The 20,063-nt window shown below is 32.3% G+C and overlaps 2 protein-coding genes across 6 annotated transcripts; both read right to left on the minus strand.

Annotated features, from left to right (window-relative positions):
• Window positions 1-468: 468 nt before the first annotated feature.
• On the minus strand, window positions 469-2,988 carry LOC107897379 (F-box/kelch-repeat protein At3g06240). 5 transcript variants are annotated; one of them, XM_041091867.1, is made up of 4 exons: window positions 2,801-2,988; window positions 1,930-2,066; window positions 869-1,221; window positions 469-499 (listed from the first exon to the last, which is right to left on the minus strand). In XM_041091867.1, exons 2-4 carry the CDS (start codon window positions 2,010-2,012, stop codon window positions 480-482), a joined length of 456 nt encoding a protein of 151 aa, XP_040947801.1. In that variant the 5' UTR covers window positions 2,013-2,066; window positions 2,801-2,988; the 3' UTR covers window positions 469-479. The 5 variants fall into 5 exon arrangements, with proteins under 5 accessions (XP_040947801.1, XP_016678312.1, XP_040947800.1 ...); XM_016822823.2 differs by having other exon boundaries at window positions 869-1,452; XM_041091866.1 differs by having other exon boundaries at window positions 1,339-2,066.
• Window positions 2,989-13,511: 10,523 nt separating this feature from the next.
• Window positions 13,512-15,893, minus strand: LOC121216079 (pentatricopeptide repeat-containing protein At2g03380, mitochondrial). The gene has a single exon (XM_041091368.1). It carries the CDS (start codon window positions 15,891-15,893, stop codon window positions 13,512-13,514), a length of 2,382 nt encoding a protein of 793 aa, XP_040947302.1.
• Between the last annotated feature and the right edge of the window lie 4,170 nt (window positions 15,894-20,063).

Raw genomic sequence — 20,063 nt, forward strand, 5'->3', positions numbered from 1 at the left:
GCAAAAATTCTCACTTTATCTCCTAAAGTCGTGCAGTTTACAAGATGAAAGGCCTAACCCTGTAACACTAATAATCACATTCCGTAGAAATTCTTAACATGGAAAATCATCCGCTGCCTGATGATTTTGGAATTGAAGCTCATACATACAAATATATATATATGTAGAAAAGAAAAAATATTTTAAAAATACCAATAAATTATCCTAACTAGAACTACTGAAACACATAAGTACGAGTACATATACGAATACCATAAGAAAAACAACATGCGTACTTGTAAGGGATTGATTGTTAAAAACGTCAGGAGAAAGAGATTGATTACCAAAAGAATTGGACAGATCTGGCCTCCGTACATCTTTAGTACAGAAACTTGTAATTAAATTCCCTGTGCTTGCTATCCTTGGTTCCTGTATTTTGTTTTCTGATCCTATGCACATTGATTTCATAACTAAATTCTTCTGCCGGAATTAGATTACCATTACCATTCATCTGATTCACCTTTAAAAGAAAAAAGAACAAAGATTCTTATAAGCCCAAAACTTAGCATGCCATTGCACTGTACATTTATGATCATTTCTGTACATTGATGACATTGTTTCCTTTCTCTTATCCATGGATCCATATCCTGCAACATCATCTTTGTTTGGTCCTCCAAACCTTCACCAACCAAAATCTAAGACAAAAAACGAGGATTAGGAAGACAATGGACAGAATTAATGTACTTTCAACAAAATTAATGCAAGTATTTCGAGCTATATTGCTCCAACTTTTCGTTTAGATTTCAAGATAATATGAACATTAGCAGAAATTTGCGTATATGTTTACGTGTACAAGAAGAGTGTTCAGAAAAACAAAAAGAAAATATACCTGTATTATCTCTTTGATCAAGCATTTGATTTCCTCCTTTGACTGAAACAAGGCTATTAACGTATACAAGAGTTGAAAATGACTTTGGAACCCCATAAATCGGAAGATCCTTGACTTCTTTGTTCCTAAGGTTATAAGACATCATTTGTCCATGGGATCCCTCCATGAGAATCTCATCATTTTTCCGAAATACCAAAGGCCTCTCCACTCTTGTAAGGGGTCCGATCGTTAATACGTTTGTCCAAGATTCCTTCACTCCATATTCCTTCATCACAAATATCTCGAACGATTTTTCGATCCCTCTTTCCGGGTAGATTACGAGAGCAATGCAATCGTTCCACACTAAAAGACTCCTGCAAATTGAATGATCATGCATGGAGATGAAACTCGGCATTGGTATTACTTGGAACTCCTCGTTTCCCATGTTGAATGAAAGGATGACTTCATTTCCGTTATCATCCATGGCATACCAATGGAATGCTCCATTAAAGTACGTCTCGAAACACGGGGAATATCGGACATGTGCAGGGACGGTAACGTTGATTTCTTTCCAAGAATCCGTTCCCATGGAGTATACTTCAGCCCTGGAAAAATGGGGTAAGTTACTCCCTCTTAGCTCCTCCCAATACGAAACAATCCTAACAACCTTGAAGCAATGGCTCTTAGCATCATAACCAAACCCCAACCCGGTGGTTTGAGATATCAAGTTTCGGATCCAGGGATAACAAGGGAGACAGGACTCAGGGAGCACCATGGACTCCCTAGTTGCAGGGTTACAAAGAAGTATGTAATCTCTGTAGTTTGATAGGCAAATAATGCCATCACAATGACCTAAAAGCTGTAAACATGGCTCCTTCCTATACAAGGACAAATCGACATCTAAATTTTCGAAAGAAAAACCATTCCCGCAGACTAATGACAGCAAGTTTTCTTTCTGTCCTAAACATGTGACGAGGCAGCGCTTCAGAAGGACGCATACATTGTTATTATAGTTGTAGTTGAGGTGCAGTTGGATGAATTTAGGATTGGTAATGAGAGAATGCCAATATTTGCAAACATACTTGCATCGCATCAAAGATTCGGCTGGCAGCCGTAAGAGAATTTCGAGGAACAATTCCCTCGGCAGATCACCGATGACCTCCATAATCGCCTCTTATTCTCCTCCTGTCTTGCAGCCAATAACTAGAGAAGCTGAACCCTGCATATGAACATAATCATAAAAAACCGACCTATGAACCTTGTATAATTCGATTCGAATCCGCTTGTTTGTCGCCTCTAATCAAAGTTTTATATGCATCAACGGTGAATGCCTCTTATAAATTGTCCATGATGAATTGATGATAAAGTGGTATCCTATCATAATACGTGTGTTTACAACTATTTTATTAAGATGAGGGCTTAGATTTTGCAAATTCCTAAGTTTCAATTTGTGAGTAAAAGCTAAGATAAGACCCTGAAGGATTAATTTATTGAGAAGATAAAAAGGAAATTCTGATCTTATCAAATTCGGTCACTTCTAATGCTAAGCAGCCTAGCAAACCAATAAAACTAAGCCACTTGATTTGCTCCCTCCAAATCATTTGCATATCTTTTGTCCTATTCTATGATTTAGAAGCCTCTAAATGGTGACACGTTTACCGTATCATCATCATCATCATCATCGTCATCATATTTCCTTAATTTTCCAAACACAGAATATATATATCCTACTTTTGTTGCAAATTCACTAAAGCACCCTTGGCATGATCTTTTAATTTTCAAAAACTACCCTTTCTTACCAAGTGAAAGTTGATAGCAAATTTTCCCATCACACCGTATACATACGTACATATATATAGACGAAGAAACTTTGTGTCTGTTCTAGCAATGTTTCGAACAACACCCTTCCATGCATATATGAATATTAATGAAGAAAAAGTGTGGATAAGATACCTCAAAATCAGCTCCAACAGCATCAACCAAAATAGTGAGGCTTTTTTTCATCCAGAAAAGTTGGTGCCAAAGAAAAGAAGATATGGAGAAGAGAGCGGTGGAGAAGGAAAAGGAGATGGGGAATTGAGATGTAGAGGCATGGTGTTGTTTTGTGGCATTTGAGTTGTATGTTTGTGTTTGTCAGCACATCATTTTCTAAATATATATATATATATTCATGAAATGGTAAACAAACACATCATTATCTTTGAAAAGGAAAGCTTTATTCCATGCACTTCTACTATCTCTTAGATTCTTTTAACTAATATTAATGTGATACTCTTTTGAATTATAAACAATAACAATGAGATTAAGGTGATGCTAATCAAACAAACTACACCATCTTATGTTTTGATTATATTAAATTTGATTTTTATGTCAATACAATCCAATGATTATAAAAAAATTGTAATAAATTAATACATGACATAAAAATAATATGAAAAATAATTAAAATACATAAAAAAATAAATCAACATAAATGCTTCAAAATTGAAGGGTTACGAAAAAATTGTGATAAATATGATAAATTATGTATTACTATAAATTAAATAAATATTTAAAAATATTTTTATTTTTTTATATGTATATAACTAATTTATAATTTTATGTTTTTAAAACTTTTAAACAGTATAATAATTAAATATTATTTTTGTGAATTAATTTATAATTTTATGTATTTAAGTAAAAATAAATAAATTTTGAGAGAGACTGGGTTCAATGCACCCATTTTCTTAGATTGATAAGCATATTAGGAAGGCAAGGGTTGATAAGAACAAAATTATTGGCTTTGCAGTTTGGTATTAGAAGTGAAGGTGCATGAGATTTGTTTGTTCTAATACAGGGGAGGAACCATTGGTAGAAGAATTAAAGAATTTAAGTTTTACATATACATTGAATGGCGTCAACTATTCTATCACCCAAACAACTCTCTCTCTTTCCTTTGTCCTCTAACTATGTTAAAAGGTGCAATGAGAGCATGCCATTGAAGCTCGAAGGGGATAACATTGGCATCGTGGGAGCAGTTCTCAGTGAAGATGATTATGAGGGTGGTATTGGGTATTTAGTTTAGCTGCTGAGTTGAGGGGTTTTGATACGAGTCATAAAGGCCCAATCCAAGTTCAAGAACGTGCTGGGCTCAAATTGCCACAAGGCCCAATAACAAGATCAAAGGCCCGACAAATGCGGTCCAAACTAAATGGGACCATTCAAGAGCTTGTTAGCAAGGCCTTAGATGCATACACGAGAGAACAAGAAAATCAAGATTCACTTTCTTGTTTTCAAGAAAATCAAGAAACCGAATCTTGGCCCAATTTTGCTGTTCGAAGAGATTTCAAGAATCAAGAAAATCAAGATTTCAAATCTTGGAAATCTTGGTCCAAGAAACCAAATCTTGCAGCCAAAACGCATTGGATCTCCATTACGAGCGTCAACGGCCCAATTTTGGTAGGAGATGGATCACGAGCCCAAATTCTTGAAGGCGAGGCCCAATAACCAAAATCCAGCCCAATCAAGAAATTTCTTCATACTTAGTTGAAAATCAGGCCAAAATGTCAAAGGGCCCAATTCGTAAACATCCTACTTGTTTAATTTAATTTTTTAATCTTTAGGAGCATTACATGTAAAATTCGGCCCAAAACAGCCCATATAAGTGCATGGCCGAATTTACCTTGTTATTTTATTAATTAGGTTTAATTTTTATTAGTTACTTGTGAGATTAGGATTTGTTAGAGGCCTATATAAGCATTAGATCGAGTTGCCAAATCACGAGAAACTCCTACGAAAGCTCTAAACGAACAGATCTGAAATCAAACAAAGAACGAGATTAAATCTGGAAAATTAAAATCTGGAATAAGAACCCTAAAAAATCAGCAAGATCTAATCAAGGAACGAAACACTTATGAAAGAGGTTTCTTGAAACCAAGAACACGAAATTGATTCCCAAGAATGAACTCCCACAAGCCGAATCTGCCAAGAACACCAAAACAGTAAGTAGATTGAAACAATCAGATTTTTAATTGGAAGATTAGGGATTTGGGCGGCAAAAAAAAAAGAAAAGAAAGAAATAGGTGAAATTGAACAGTTCAAGAAGTGAATTTAAGTTGCGATTCGGTCCAATTGAACACCCAATATGAATTGCCCAAATTTCAGCAGCCGAATTTCACCCAACAAGAAGAAATAGAAAACGGCAAGAACCCTAAATTTTAGGGAATTTTGAGTCGATTATATGTGGCCAATAAAAGAACCGATTAAATGAAGAGTTCTTGGAGTTTGAATCAAGGCTGAAACACAAACAAGAACAGCAAAATATTAGATGATGAATCGGCACAAGTAGGAATAAAGAAACAAATCGAAACAGCAAGAAATAAAGAAAAGTCCTAAGAACCCTTGAATTCCCGAAAGAATTCACAAATTCCTTCAAACGGCTCTAATCTCGCCTCCAAAGAATATCGATGGCAAGAAGAAGGTTGAAGATGGCTCCCACAATCAAAATATTGTTAAAACAACTTCTAAAGAAAACTCAAGAGAGAATTCTTGGAGAAAACCCCAAAGAAAATTCTGCACTCAACAAATCTGAAATTTGATAGAAAAAAATAATAATAAGATGTGTTTACAAAGGGTGGCTGGCTAATGCTTATATAGGCCTCCAACAAATCCTAGTCTCACAAGTAACTAATAAAAATTAAACCTAATTAATAAAATAACAAGGTAAATTCGGCCATGCACTTATATGGGCTGTTTTGGGCCGAATTTTACATGTAATGCTCCTAAAGATTAAAAAATTAAATTAAACAAGTAGGATGTTTACGAATTGGGCCCTTTGACATTTTGGCCTGATTTTCAACTAAGTATGAAGAAATTTCTTGATTGGGCTGGATTTTGGTTATTGGGCCTCACTTTCAAGAATTTGGGCTCGTGATCCATCTCCTACCAAAATTGGGTCGTTGACGCTCGTAATGGAGATCCAATGCGTTTTGGCTGCAAGATTTGGTTTCTTGGACCAAGATTTCCAAGATTTGAAATCTTGATTTTCTTGATTCTTGAAATCTCTTCGAACAGCAAAATTGGGCCAAGATTCGGTTTCTTGATTTTCTTGAAAACAAGAAAGTGAATCTTGATTTTCTTGTTCTCTCGTGTATGCATCTAAGGCCTTGCTAACAAGCTCTTGAATGGTCCCATTTAGTTTGGACCGCATTTGTCGGGCCTTTGATCTTGTTATTGGGCCTTGTGGCAATTTGAGCCCAGCACATTCTTGAACTTGGATTGGGCCTTTATGACTCGTATCAGGTTTCGTTGCATGGTGTCCATAGTTATTAGGATTTGAGTTTGGGATTAGATAAGGTTTAGATGGGTTTAAAAATTAAGTCACACGGACTTTTCAAACTTTTAAAAACTTTCATAGGTGGGCTATCAAAATTTCATTAATTCAGGTTTGGAATTATTAGGCATATTAGCTATGTGATCTGAAACGAAGTTAGCTTCAAGAAAAATACGAGAGATCAGAATCTATCATTCTGGTTGCAATGTTCTTTAATGCTTCTAAACAACCTTAGGTTTCAATATTATTGTTGGGGCAAACTACAAAATTCATCATTTATATTTTAGTATATTTATATTTTGTCACTAAACTTTAAGAAAGTACTAAGTAATCATTAATGTTATCGATTTATTACGTTATATTCACTCAACTATCAACTCTCGTTAACGCTGCAGTGACAAGTTGATGTGACATCAAATGTTGTCATTATCACTATGTAACAGCCCGATTTTTGGGTCTAGTCGGAATAGTGGTTTCAGGACCACAAATTCGAAGAGAAAAATTTTATTTTTATGGTCTACAATTTCACGAAATGATTTCGTGAAAATTTCGTTCAAAAATTTCGACGTTTGAGCACTCAATTTATTTAAAAAGTCTAAATTGATATGTGATCCTGAAAATTATTACAGTAAGAGAGTATGTATTCTTGATATAGTAAAACAAGAAAATTTTGAGGACGAAATTTATTTTAAGAGTGAGAGAAATGTAATACCCCGAAAATTTTTATAGTAAGATATTATCTTTGATATAGTAAGGAAATAAAGTGACAAAAAGGAGAATTTTGAGTTATGACAACATTAGGAAGTATATTATGACATATTAATTAAAGAAAGGATTAAATTGCAAAAGTGAGAACAGTTTTGTTACCCAAGAGTAAATACTCAAAATTTGAGGGGTTGAAGTGTAAATATGAAAAATTTGAAGGACCAATAGTGTAAATAATTTAAGGGTGGAATAATCTAGAAACTAAGGAAAAGGATGAATTGGGACCAAATTGAATAGACAAAGAATTATGAGGGACTAAATCGTAATTTTATCAAATTAAGTGATGACTCAAGGATGGAATTTTAAAAGATTTAAAGGGCAAAATGGTCAATTAATAAGAAAGAGAAATCTAGAAAATAATAATGATGTTGGAGATATTTTAGATTAAATAAATAAATAAATATTAGTTTATTAATATTTTAATTTAATTTTTAAATGATATTTTATCATTTTATTATTATTTTATTTAGTATATATATATATATGGAAGAAAATATGAAGAATCGTCATCTTCTCCCATGCATTCCAACGTATGAAGAGAAAAGAAAGAAAGAAAGAAACTTTCTTTTCTTTACAATTTGGTCCTCTCACTAAAAGTTCACCATTTTCACTTAGAAATCAAAGAAATTTCCATAGCCACCAAGAGAGAAAATTGATAAGGAAACCATAGTGAGCTAGAATCAAGTTAGATTCAAGAAATAGAGGCTGGAGGAGAGAGAAAATTAAGTTAAAGATTGAAATCAATAGAGCAGGGTAAGAACATCAAGATTTTAATATATTTTTGAGTTTGATATTATTGAAAAAGTATGAAATTGATGTTAATGTAGGGTTTTATCATATAAGGTTCTATGTTCTTAATATGTTAGTGAAGGGAAACAAGAGGAATTGATAGAAAATATTGTAGAGAAAGGAAATGAGGGTGTTATAAATTTGATTATCAACATCTTGCACTGAAACAGTTTTGGACAGCAGTGGTAGGTTAACTTTGAAAAATCACCATAAGTCTTAGAAATTGTATTAAGGATGAATAAAATAAGGAATTAAAGATTACTGAGTCTAGTTTCTCATAGAAGAAACGGTGTAAGCAATGAATTGTAAATCATGAGTTATAATAAATTTTGTGAGATAAGGTCAGAATGATTTCGAGTTCCCCTGTTCTGACTTTGGAAAATCATAAAAAAAATTGGATAAAAATGATTAGGGGCTTAAATTTATATTTTTAAAATCTTGAATGAGTATATTTTCAATAGAAATAGACGGGAACATTATCCAAATCCTGTACGAGGAGATAATTAATTTTTAGTGAAGAAGGGTCAAAACTGTCAGACAGCAAAATAGGGATGAATTTAAAGAATAAACTGTACTTATTGGTTAAATAAAAAATTCTAAAAATTTTATAGTAAGAATATATATGAGTCTAGTTTCATATAAAATTAACGGATCTCAATTTGGAGTTACGTAGATCAAGATATAAATAATTTTGTGACTATGACGCAAGTGGACAGCTTTGAATGAACAAATAAGTAAATAATGGAATTATAGATAATGTTACATACAAGCATGTTATATACATTTAAGGATGTGGAATGGAGAGGAGGAGGAGGAAAACATATGATTATTCAACTAGCATGAGTTTTCTTTAAAAATGGCTAATTTGCATGTTTTAGGTTTAAGGACTAAATTGAATAAAAGTAAAATTGTAAGGGTAAATTTGTAAAAATGTCAAAAAGCGACCAACTTGCATGAAATGAATTTTTTTATTATTTAAATTAATAAATTGAATGAAATATTAATTTAGATCAAGATTGGGTGGAAATTCGAAGAAAATAGAAAATTACCAAAATTCAGGGAATTTTGGTATTTTTGCAATTTAGCCTGGCAAGTTCGTATGAACTATATTCTGTATAATTTTAATTAAAGTAAATGTTATTTGGTGATGAATATTATATAAATATGTGTTTTATTATTGGAATTGAATTATTATTTGTAATAAATATAATTATTAGATGCATTGACATGATTATCGGAAGCTCAATTGGATTGGAAGCTTGTCGAAGATATATCACACTATCCATTGGTTCTATCAATAATTTTGGATGATTTGATTCTGGTTATAATGGCATGAATAAGTTAAATTGGCCAACGCTAGCTCATTAATGTTTTGATTTTGATTGGTTATAAATATGAATGCTTGATGAAATGAAATGTTTGTAAATTAATTTGTAAACTCCGGTAATACTCTATAACTCTATTCTGGCGATAGATACGGGTTAGGAGTGTTACACATTATCAATTTTAGGTCAATTTGTACAACTAATCCCTATACTTTTTTTCTTTTGAGTGAATTTATTTCTTTTTCTTTTATTTGCTCTAACTTTCCCTTTCCCTTTTCTTTTCCTTTTATCTTTTATTTCTTTAGTTATCTTATTCTTCTTCTCCTTTTTTATTCTCTCTTCTTCTTTTCATAACCCTAACCACCTCTTACACCAATGTTATCTCTAGTGGTCTGCTTCATTCAAAACGGAACCGTGGGCTTTAAGCACTATTCTTCTACTTTTTTTAGATCATTGTTTGACAATCCAAACCAAAAAAGGTAATAAAAAAAACACTAGTAGTCACCCAATTATTGGTAAGTGTTTTTATGTCACCCAATTATAAAAAGTTACAAAATGATCACCCAACTATTCGGTTTTGTCTTTTTGTTCACCAGCCACAAAATGGCAAATGGAAAGGTGATGTGGTAGCTAAATTTGACATAATCTCATTTTTAACCCTCAAAATTTCTACATTGTGTCAATTTAGTCTTAATTCTAAACAATTTAACCCTCAACATTTATACAACGTGTAATTTAGTCTTTTTTGGAGTTTTGCATTTCTTTGTGACCCTTTCACCTAAAAAAGCCAAAAAATAAATAAATAAATTTTCAGCTAAATTTGATCGAAAATAGATAAAAAAAAATGGAAACACATTATTTTTTAAACTCTATTTTTATAGATAAGTGAGATCAAGAAGAGATCTTATTGAGCATTATTGTGATCCTTTCACCTAAAAAGTAAAAAAAAAAGTTCAGCTAAATTTGATTGAAAATATATCAAAAATGGAAACACCGTATTTTATAGATAGGTAAGAACAAGAGGCAATCCTATTGAGCATTAATTTGTTTATCCCGAGTTAGTTTGTTGAGGTCGAAAGATAAACCAGACTAAATTGTCTAATTTGGTAAAATGGTGACCAAGAGGTAAAATTGAACCAGTTAGAAGTTTATGCCTTTTAGATCCCTAATTCGAAAACTAATCAACAACATGGAAGTCAACCGACCACTTGTGTTTCTTGAATTGTTAATTGTGTAATTTTGCTTGTTTTACAATTTGGCTATCCTTAGTGTTAGGTAGGCCATTAGTCTAAATTACCCTTGACTATGCATTTGCGTAATATGGTACTTAGCAATTAGTTAGATAGACTACCTATTTGCATGTTTTTCGCTTAGGAATCACTTTGTCCCTCGAACCCTCTTGGATTTGATCCTTGGAATACTCGAGTGTTCTATTGCAAAACTAAAAATGTTACAACTCAACCTGTCACACTTAAATATACTACCATATTATAATTTTTTTTTGTATTGATTATTAGCCCTGATGCACACACGCCAAGGCGCGGTCACTAATGTAGTTGAGAGCCTGATGTAAGTGGTGTGTATTCGGCTAGACATTTCACAAGCAGTTGGAGTTGTGAAATGGTATATGCATAATCTTGGTAAAGGGCGTTGGCAAGCTGTGAAATAGATTCTACAGTATCTTCTGAAAATCGTAAATGCTGGTTTAATCTTTGAGCAAAATAAAATGTTTAGTCAGTGTTTAGTTGGATATGTCGATTTTGATTATGCTGGTGATTTAGATAAATATCGATCTACTATTGAGTATCTATTTACTATTGCTAAAGCCCGGTAAGTTAGAAGTCTACATTATAGTCTACAGTAGCTTCATTAATGATAGATGCAGAGTATATAATAGTTTCAAAAGTTGTTAAAGAGGTTGTTTGGGTTGATGGAAAACTTGGGTGTTGTTTAATGTCACATTAACCTTTACTATAACAGTCAAAGCACTATCCATTTAGCGAAAAACCAAGTTTACCATTCAAGAGGCAAACACATTAGTATGAAGTATCACTTTGTACGAGAAATCTTCGAAGAAGGAAAGATTCTACTTCAGAAGATTACAATAGCTAAAACTCCTGCAGATATGATGACCAAGATAGTAAAAGCAATAAAGTTCAATCATTGTTTGAACTTGATAACATCCTGCAAGTTTGAACACCTTCGAGTGTATGGTGCTTGAAAGCGCATTTTGAGGTACAATTGAAGGTGACTTTATGAAGTTAAGAAGTGGAAGATTTGGGAAGTTGAGTGGGATTGACAAACTCGCCAAAAGTGGAGATTTGTTGATGTTGGCTTGTTTTTATCCCACATAGACATGGGACAAAAGATTGCCACCTCAACCTTGCTATAAAAGAAGGCTTGAAGCCTTCACTTAAGTATCCCAATTTTGATCTACCACTTTATTGTATACAATTTGTATACTTCGAGAAATCTTTTGAATTAAGAGGTTCATTAGTTTATAAGTTTCTTTTGGTATTAGTGCAGTTATTATCAGGTGTTGGTGCTTAAGGTCATAGGCACATTCATGTGTGATATTACTCGATGTCCCCAACATCTTGTTCTTCTTCTTCAACCAAGCCGTGTGCCATCTCTCACCACCGCTCCTTGCCAACATTATCTCTTGTCACTGCTCCTCATCAGTCGACCTTCATTTGGTTTGATTTTTGCACCCAATCATTCCTAAGCAATATAATCTAACCCATTTTTTACAGTCTTCCTCCATCAACCAATAGCCTTCTCATTCACCACCAGCCTCACTGTTATCCACGACCACCATACAATTCCCCATTCGCCATCTCTTCTCTACTAACGCCACTCACTATCTCACAAGCCTCATCTCAATAACCCTCGCAACCACCACAACACCTACACAATTCCCCAACCTAAAGCTGTCATCTCATAAAGCCTCAACCTCATAATAACCCCTAATAAATTATTGTAAAATCTCCAATAACCATCTGTCATCAATTCCCTTCCTCATTCACCATATCCCTAAAAGCCCAATACTCGACCCAAAAGCCAGAACAAAAAACAATAATAAAATAGAAAGAAAAAAAAAAGAAAGCAAAGTTTAACGACTACCACAAGTTTGGCACCCTTTTGGAAGTTTCACTGAACCCAACTGTGGAATGGTAGTCGTTGATTAGGAGAATAACATTGTTCGAAACAAGAACATTTTGATAGCCGGATTAGATAGGTTCAAGGTTAGTTTGGCAATTCCTAGCCATTTTCAAGAGAATTTAAACTAGTAAAATGGTAGAGGAGGACAAGAAGAGCATTTTGGTGGTTTCCTATCACTGATTCAACGTTGGAGTAAGAAGGTGAAGGCAACTCTAGAGGCGGATAGCTAGTGTGCTTATGTGGCAAATTTAACTTGCCACATCACCTTTCTATCAATGTTATTAATGGATGAGTGACAAAAATATATTATAACCTAATAACATTAGTGATTAAAATTTAAACATTTCATGAGTGATAAAAATAAAAAAGAAATCTAATTAAAGTTGAGCCATAAAAAAGTATCTATTAAGTAATTTTATTAAAAGAAAAATAATTGTGCACACCTAAGGGCGAACCATGCCAATTATTGGCATGTCTTCTTCCTAGACCTAATTGAAACAAATTCTATTATAGTGAAACTAGGTGAAGTCTTTCTTTCACCAAATTGCATTGCAAGAAAGCTAAAAATTTTAAAATTTCGAGGCTCAGGAACTGTCTATTCACAAAGGGGGCTAGGAGATGCTCAAAATTTTTGATCAACTCAAACTAAAGTTTAAAGTACAAAATGATCTTCTTACTATTTTTAAAATCTCGAATGTTTATAGAGTGGACTCTAACATAAAGAATCGAACATAAGATGAAAATAAAGATTTCTCAAAGAGTGAAGTTGAAATCCTTATATGTATATCCAAACAGAAATCCCTATATGATTGCAATTATAATTCTCACTAGAATCAAAACTAAAAATAAGATAAAATATATTTTAGTACAAGAAAAGTAATCAAATAAAATTTTGATTGACAGAGTTTTCCCAACTTTAATTTCGACTATAACAACATATATTTACAGGAACATATACAAGGGTTGTATTCTTATTTGGAGTACATTAATTAATTAAATTAGAAGGATTCATGTCCAACTAAGATTATTTGATCCCATGGTCGGCGACTCTCAAGGGGAAATTCCCCTACATGTCGCACCACATTAGCCTTAATGAATATAATGCGCATGGAAATACGTAGGTGATGGCAATATAAATGTGTGTTGCAGACAACAAAAGTCTGATTATCACTCTCATTTGTACAGTCATCCCTTTGTTTTTCATACCCTGGAATGGTTAGAAACATTGTCAAAATCATCTCTATCTATCCCTGCTAAACATAATGTCTTAAGAATGAATCAAACAACGACGGGAATCCAGTCCCAGGGATCTTTACATCGTCGAAGCTCTCGGATTTAGTTCTATCTGACTATATCCAGCAGCCTTCTTCAAACCCCTCATCTTTGCCATGTTCCTTGTTCTGGCTGCTTCATCCCATTTTCCACTTTCTGCATATAAATTTGACACTAAATTATATACACTTGGGCTTTCTGGTTCTAAATCTAAAAGCCAGTGCCCAATAACCTCCCCCAATTCAGTGTTTCCATGGATTCTGCTAGCAGCCAACATGGCAGCCATTGCTGATGCACTTTGTCTAGCTGGCAGTAATTTAAGCAATTCGTATGCTTCTTCGAGACGTCCTGCTCGGCTTAATAAATCTATTATGCATCCGTAATGTGCTTCACAGGGTATTATGCAGTAGTCTTCTCTCATGCAGTTAAATACTCGCAGACCCTCTTCCACCATGCCAGAGTGACTGCAAGCAGTAAGTATCGATGTGAAGGTCATGTCATCAGGTTTGATCATCTCACTTCGCATTCGGTCAAATAGCCGGAGAACTTCTTTGCAGTTTCCATGCATCCCATATGCTGCAATCATTGTGTTCCATGATGTCACACACCCTCTATTGGTGTGCTCAAATAAATTTCTTGCCATATTTAGATTTCCCAACTTGGCATAAGTAGTTATCAGGGAGTTTATTACTAGTGTTTCGTGATCTAGTCGAGTTCGATATGAATGACAGTGAACTTCCTTTGCTAGACTTAGATGTCCAAGCTTCAAGAATGCCTGGAGTAAACTTATCAGAGTGACGGAATCATGGTCGAGTTTTTCTCTTTTCATCATTCGGAACAATAGGATGGCTTCTTCGGGGTTGGCATGGTAGATATAACCCATAATCATTGACGTCCATGAAATCAAGTCCTTATATCGTATCCCATTGAAGACTTGCCTTGCATCATAAATATAACTGCATCTAGCATACATGTAGACAATTTGATTGGCAACTTCGGTATTCATACGAAATTCATGTTTCAAAATGTAACCATGAACACTCCTTCCTCCTCTTACGTTCTTCATCTCTGACAATGCTGAAAGTACATTCAGGATAGAACCTAGGTTTGGTTTGAGACCGGAACCAACCATTTCAATAAAAAGGTCCACGGTTTCGGTAGCAAATCCATTTTGGAGATAACCTGCCATCATGACATTGTATAAAATCACATCTCTTTTCTCCACTACATCGAATAATTTCCTAGCCCGGGTAAAATCATTGCACTTGGAATACATATCAACCAAAGCAGTGGTAGCTATGAGATCAAGCTCGTAACCTATCCGAATAATGCGACCTTGAATAGTCTTTCCTTCTTGCAAATACTTCAAATCAGCACAACACAAAATCCCATTGGCTAAGCTAATCAAATCTGGGAAAACATTTTCATGTACCATCTTACAAAAATGTCCCAATGCTTCCAATGGCTGCCCCATATTAAGATATCCAGTTATCATAGCATTCCAAGAACCAATGGTCTTCATCTTCATTCTACCAAAAATGCATGCCGCCATTGTTGGGACCTTGCATTTAATATACATATCCATGAGACTTGTCTCAAATACTTCATCTGAACAACCAATCCCTCTTCTAATAGCATATCCATGGATCGACCTGCCTTCTTCCAGTGCTTCCAACTCGGCTGCTGCCTGCAGTAAACTCACCATTGTCACCCTGTTAGGATCGATCCCCTCCTTCTGCATGAGACGAGCAAATTCAAACGCCTTGTAAGTAATATGACCGCCAACTAGTGCGTAGCCAGTTATCATCGAAGTGTATACAACAACATCTCTTTCAGTTATTTCATCGAACACTTTGGAAGCACAAACCATATCTCCATTCTTTGAATACAAACCTATAAGTGAAGAACCCACAAATCCATCTTTACTTAACCCAAACTTTAAAACATCAAGATGAACTCCTTTTCCAAATCCAAAACTACCCAATTCAGCACAACTCTTCAAAGTAAAAGTAATAGCTGAACAATCGAAACCAATCTTTTTTTGCTTCAATTTCAAATACAGCCTAAGAACTTCACCATATTGACCACTTCTAAAACATCCAACGAGAACTGAATTCCGAAGAAAGATATTGCTCTTGATGATTCCATCAAATACCCATCTTGATTCAAGTGAGGATCCAAACTTTTGATAGCAAGTTAGAAGCTTTGAGCTTATAAATGTACTTTGACAAATCCCATTAGTGAATATACAAGCATGGAGCTTTCTCAAAGAAACAAAATCTTTACAATTCTCCAATAAAGAAGCAAAATTTTCTACTTTATGGCTAGTTGAATGATAAAGGAATAAACATTGAGAATTAAAAGAGGGGATTGGGTTGGTTTTCTGGAGAAGTGAAGGAATTTTAAGTACGAAAAGAATCATGATTACATGTAGAACAACTGAGAAGCAATTGTCCCTGATTAACGAATGGTTTAGTATCAAAGCCCATTTCCGAAATTATTTATGGAAATGGGCTATTTTCAAAAATAATAACGGCGTTTTCAGGGATATCCTAAGAAAGCATGCCTTTGTCAGTGCTTTTTAGTAAAGTGCTTTCAGGTCAAAGTGTTTTTGCTTGACATAAAGAAAAGCTTTTTTGGAATATCCCTTGAAAATACGTTCACGTCAACACATTTTTAAATTTTTGGTCCATATCTATTATTATTTTTAAAAACAGTCAATTTTCATAAATAATTTCGAAAATGGGTCTTTATTAGTGCTAAATCCATTAACGAATATATGGACCTATATGAATTAATTTTAAAAAAATAAACTACCCCATCAATGGTTGTTATTTTGTTACCTTAAAATTTTTTTTATTACTTTTATTACTTCACCGTTAAATAATAACATTGTGTATTTTCACATATTATTTAAAATCAAAATAAGAATGATTCTTATTAACAGATAATTTGTTTTAATTTTAGAAAGACTGACGTGAAAATATGAAATCTTGTATCAGTCAATAAATAAGTTACTTGTGGCATCACTTGGATAGAGCTTTTGCAGTGTCTTCGATCAACTTTTTGGTCTTTAGTTTACTATTTCGTGTGATTTCTTCAAGAGTTTTATTGATTCTATTGTGAGGTATTTTGAGCAATATTGAGGTTGCAAATATCCATTGATGCAAGAGTAGTTTGAACTTTAGCCAATAGTTATATCGGACGAATTATAGAATAAAGATCATTCCTTAAACGAGATTCTGTAAAGTATGACTGATAAATCTAAATTGCGTTAACAAATATTGTGTGTTAATTATATTCTTATTTACTTTATTTTGCCTAATCTTGATAAACGAAGTTATTTATTCCAACAATAATTACAACATTAAAGTTGGAAGTTACAACACTAAGTGCACTGGAAAAATATAAAAACAAAAATTAGTGAAAAATAAAAAAAATGTAAAAGAAAATTAATTAATTAATTATTATCAACTAAAGAAAAAGTATATAAATATAAAATAAATTAAGAAAAAAATATTGGATTAATTTAAAAGGAAAATATAAATAATCTGCATGAGAGGATGAGAAAAAAAAATCTTAAAAGTTTTTAAAGTTTTTTCCTTAACAAATTAAAGTAAATTTTTTAAAAAAATTTGCTTTATTTATTTTCTTTAATTGTTTTGGTATTGAGCTTTAACTCATGACTTTAATTTAGTCTAAGATTTTAATATAATATAAATATTAATAGCGTAGTATCTATCATCTATATAAAAGTACGAGTATGCATAAAACTTTTGAATCGAGAAAAATATCTTTTATTTTTATCATATTATTAAATATATTAATTACCACTTAATCAATTTGAGTTAATTATGTTAATTAATTATTATGTTGAATAATGTTACTTTGCATTGATTATATAAAGTATATTTCATGTTAAATATGTTAAACATGCTTTAATTATTATTTAAAATTATTTTATTTTATATTATTTGAATTGTGATAAATTAATATATTTTAATTATATTAAATATTTCAAATAGAAAAATATCATTTTACACTAATTATACTAATAAATAGCATTAAAAAATATTTTTTTTATTTTTAAAATTGTAATATAACAAGAATAATGAGAACCAAAATGATCTTAGTCATTAAATCAAAATAAATGGTTCTAAACCTTTGATTTTGTATTTATCTTAACTTATTAAAATAAAACCAACAATACCTAACATGTCTCTTCTTTTTCTTTTCGCCGTGTAATTAAAGTATAGAGTGAATTTTTTGGGTAATCTTTACTTTTCGACTGAATTTCTCCTTTTTGAGAAAAAATTGGGACGGAAAGTAAGATATTAGGGTTATTAAGATTAATCAATTTGTGTATTAAATATTTATTTTTCTTGATTGAAAAAATTGATCGATAATTTTATTCTAAAAAATTGGAAATTTTTCCTTGGTTGAATAGAAAGTGAGTACTCGAAATCAACCCATAAAAAAATCTCATTTTTTTTTAGAATGAAATAGTTAATCAATTTTTTCAATTTCTTAATAACCCTAATCTATTACTTCTCAGTCCAATTTCTTAATAACCTAAATTAATTAATCTTAATAACCCTAATCTAGTAATACCTAATACCCAAATTAATTAATCTAATCTATTAATACCTAATACCCAAACTAATTAATTAATCTTAATAACTCTAATCTATTACTTCCCATTCCAATTGCTTAATAACTCAAAATAATTAATCTTAATAACTCTAATCTATTAATACATAATACCCAACTTAATTAATTAATCTTAATAACTCAATCTATTACTTCCTATTCCAATTTCTTTTCCCAAAAAAAAAAATTGAATGTAAAAAATATCCAAACCTTTTCACCTTAAGACTTCAATTAGGTGAAAAGAAAAAAAGAAAGGAAAGATTATGTGTTGTTTGTTTTATTCTAATAATGTAAGATAAATACAAAATTTAAGCCTTAAAACCATTTATTTCGAGCTTTCGGACCTTTCAATTTATAGATGTGGATCTCAAACCTATGAATGGGGATATTCTCAAAATTCACAAAAAAAAAGGAACGAAGTGACTTGGACAAAAAATTTTTTGTCGATAACCTCAGACCAATCAATGAAATATTGATTAATACGTAATCGATCGAATACTACTTGAAAACGTCTCTCCCGCTCAGAAACGAAATGTTCCAAATGCTCCTAGAAATTCTTGCTTCCATTGGACCATTTGTATCTATATGCATCAGGATCTCGAAATGTTCTAGGACTCTTTCAAATTAGATAAGTGTTGGTTGACCGTATATTTCATTATAGTTCTATGATTCAGAGTACCATTTCCTATTTAATCCCTTTAAATTTCATTTTCGAAATTGCGATATAAATATTTATGTGAAAAATTCTTTTCAAAAAGTTTATAATTGAACTAAAATCACATGGATATTTAAAGTACATAATTATGTCTCAAAAAATTAGGTAGTATCATGAGAAAAAAAAAAAGAGTATAATTCAAACATCAAATCATGATTAAGCCATTTTGTAATCTAGCATTTAATAAAATTGTTTATAAAATGAGCATTATGAAAGTAGTTTAATGTGTAACACCTCTTACCCGTATCCAACACCGGAATAGGGTACGAGGCATTACTAGAACTCATACACTTGTAAACGTATTTAACCGAGTTATAAAATTACATCTAAATTAAACCTTTCAAAATTATTAACATGCTTTTATAACTCTTCACAATATATCATAAAAATATTATAATCATAATAAATAGGGCCTACGAGACACGATACATACTCATGCAATTCAATGCTTCATTTTCATTTCATTCAATTCGCAATTTCTCATGCTCACAATTTAAATCATATTACTAGCAATTTTCATTTAATTCACATACAATTCAATGTCATTAAGTTCAACACTAATACGTATTTACCATTTAACTCAACGTTTATCGATTATACCATTCATTAACACATTTATGAAATTCTCAATTTTGCAATGAAAATATCACTTTAGCTTAAATAACAACATCATCCTGGTATAAATACACTACCACTTATCCATTTACTTTAATTCTTTTGGGCCCATTTGTCACTTACCATCCTTAATCAAATTAGGGAACGGTTATGGAAAATTGAGTACTTCACTTCCACTTTGCCATAGTATAACTATGGTCTTGCATATGATCACTTATCACTTTCCGAAGCCATAGCACTGCCACGGTCTTACACGGATCACATTTATCACTTGTCACTTGTCCCTGATCAGATAAGTGTAGCTAAAGCTACCACTTATCACTTGTCACTGATTAGAAGTACTCAAATCCGACGTTCCGCTCAATTTGATCATTTATTCAGTTTTTCGTATTGTTATTTTATTCTCAATCCATCAACAAATATATATCATCATGTACTATATAATTCATGAAATTAACATTTAATCATTAAATTTCTGCCATATGAACTTACTATTTCATTACCTTTCCACACTTGTTTCCTATGCATATCACACAAGATATAAACATATCATTCAACCATAGTCGCAAGCTAGTGTATTTGAACATAACTCTTTTTTGAACTAACCACATG

Source organism: Gossypium hirsutum, chromosome D04 (assembly GCF_007990345.1).
Source record: "Gossypium hirsutum isolate 1008001.06 chromosome D04, Gossypium_hirsutum_v2.1, whole genome shotgun sequence".
NCBI lineage: Eukaryota > Viridiplantae > Streptophyta > Magnoliopsida > Malvales > Malvaceae > Gossypium > Gossypium hirsutum.

Bases quoted from the DNA above. Each gene is read 5' to 3' on its own strand.
- LOC107897379 (XM_016822821.2), bottom strand. From the start codon at position 2,012: ATGGAGGTCATCGGTGATCTGCCGAGGGAATTGTTCCTCGAAATTCTC. The intron at 500-868 runs GTATATTTTCTT...TTTCTTTTAAAG, and splicing joins TGATCAAAGAGATAATACAG to GTGAATCAGATGAATGGTAA.
- LOC121216079 (XM_041091368.1), bottom strand. From the start codon at position 15,893: ATGATTCTTTTCGTACTTAAAATTCCTTCACTTCTCCAGAAAACCAAC.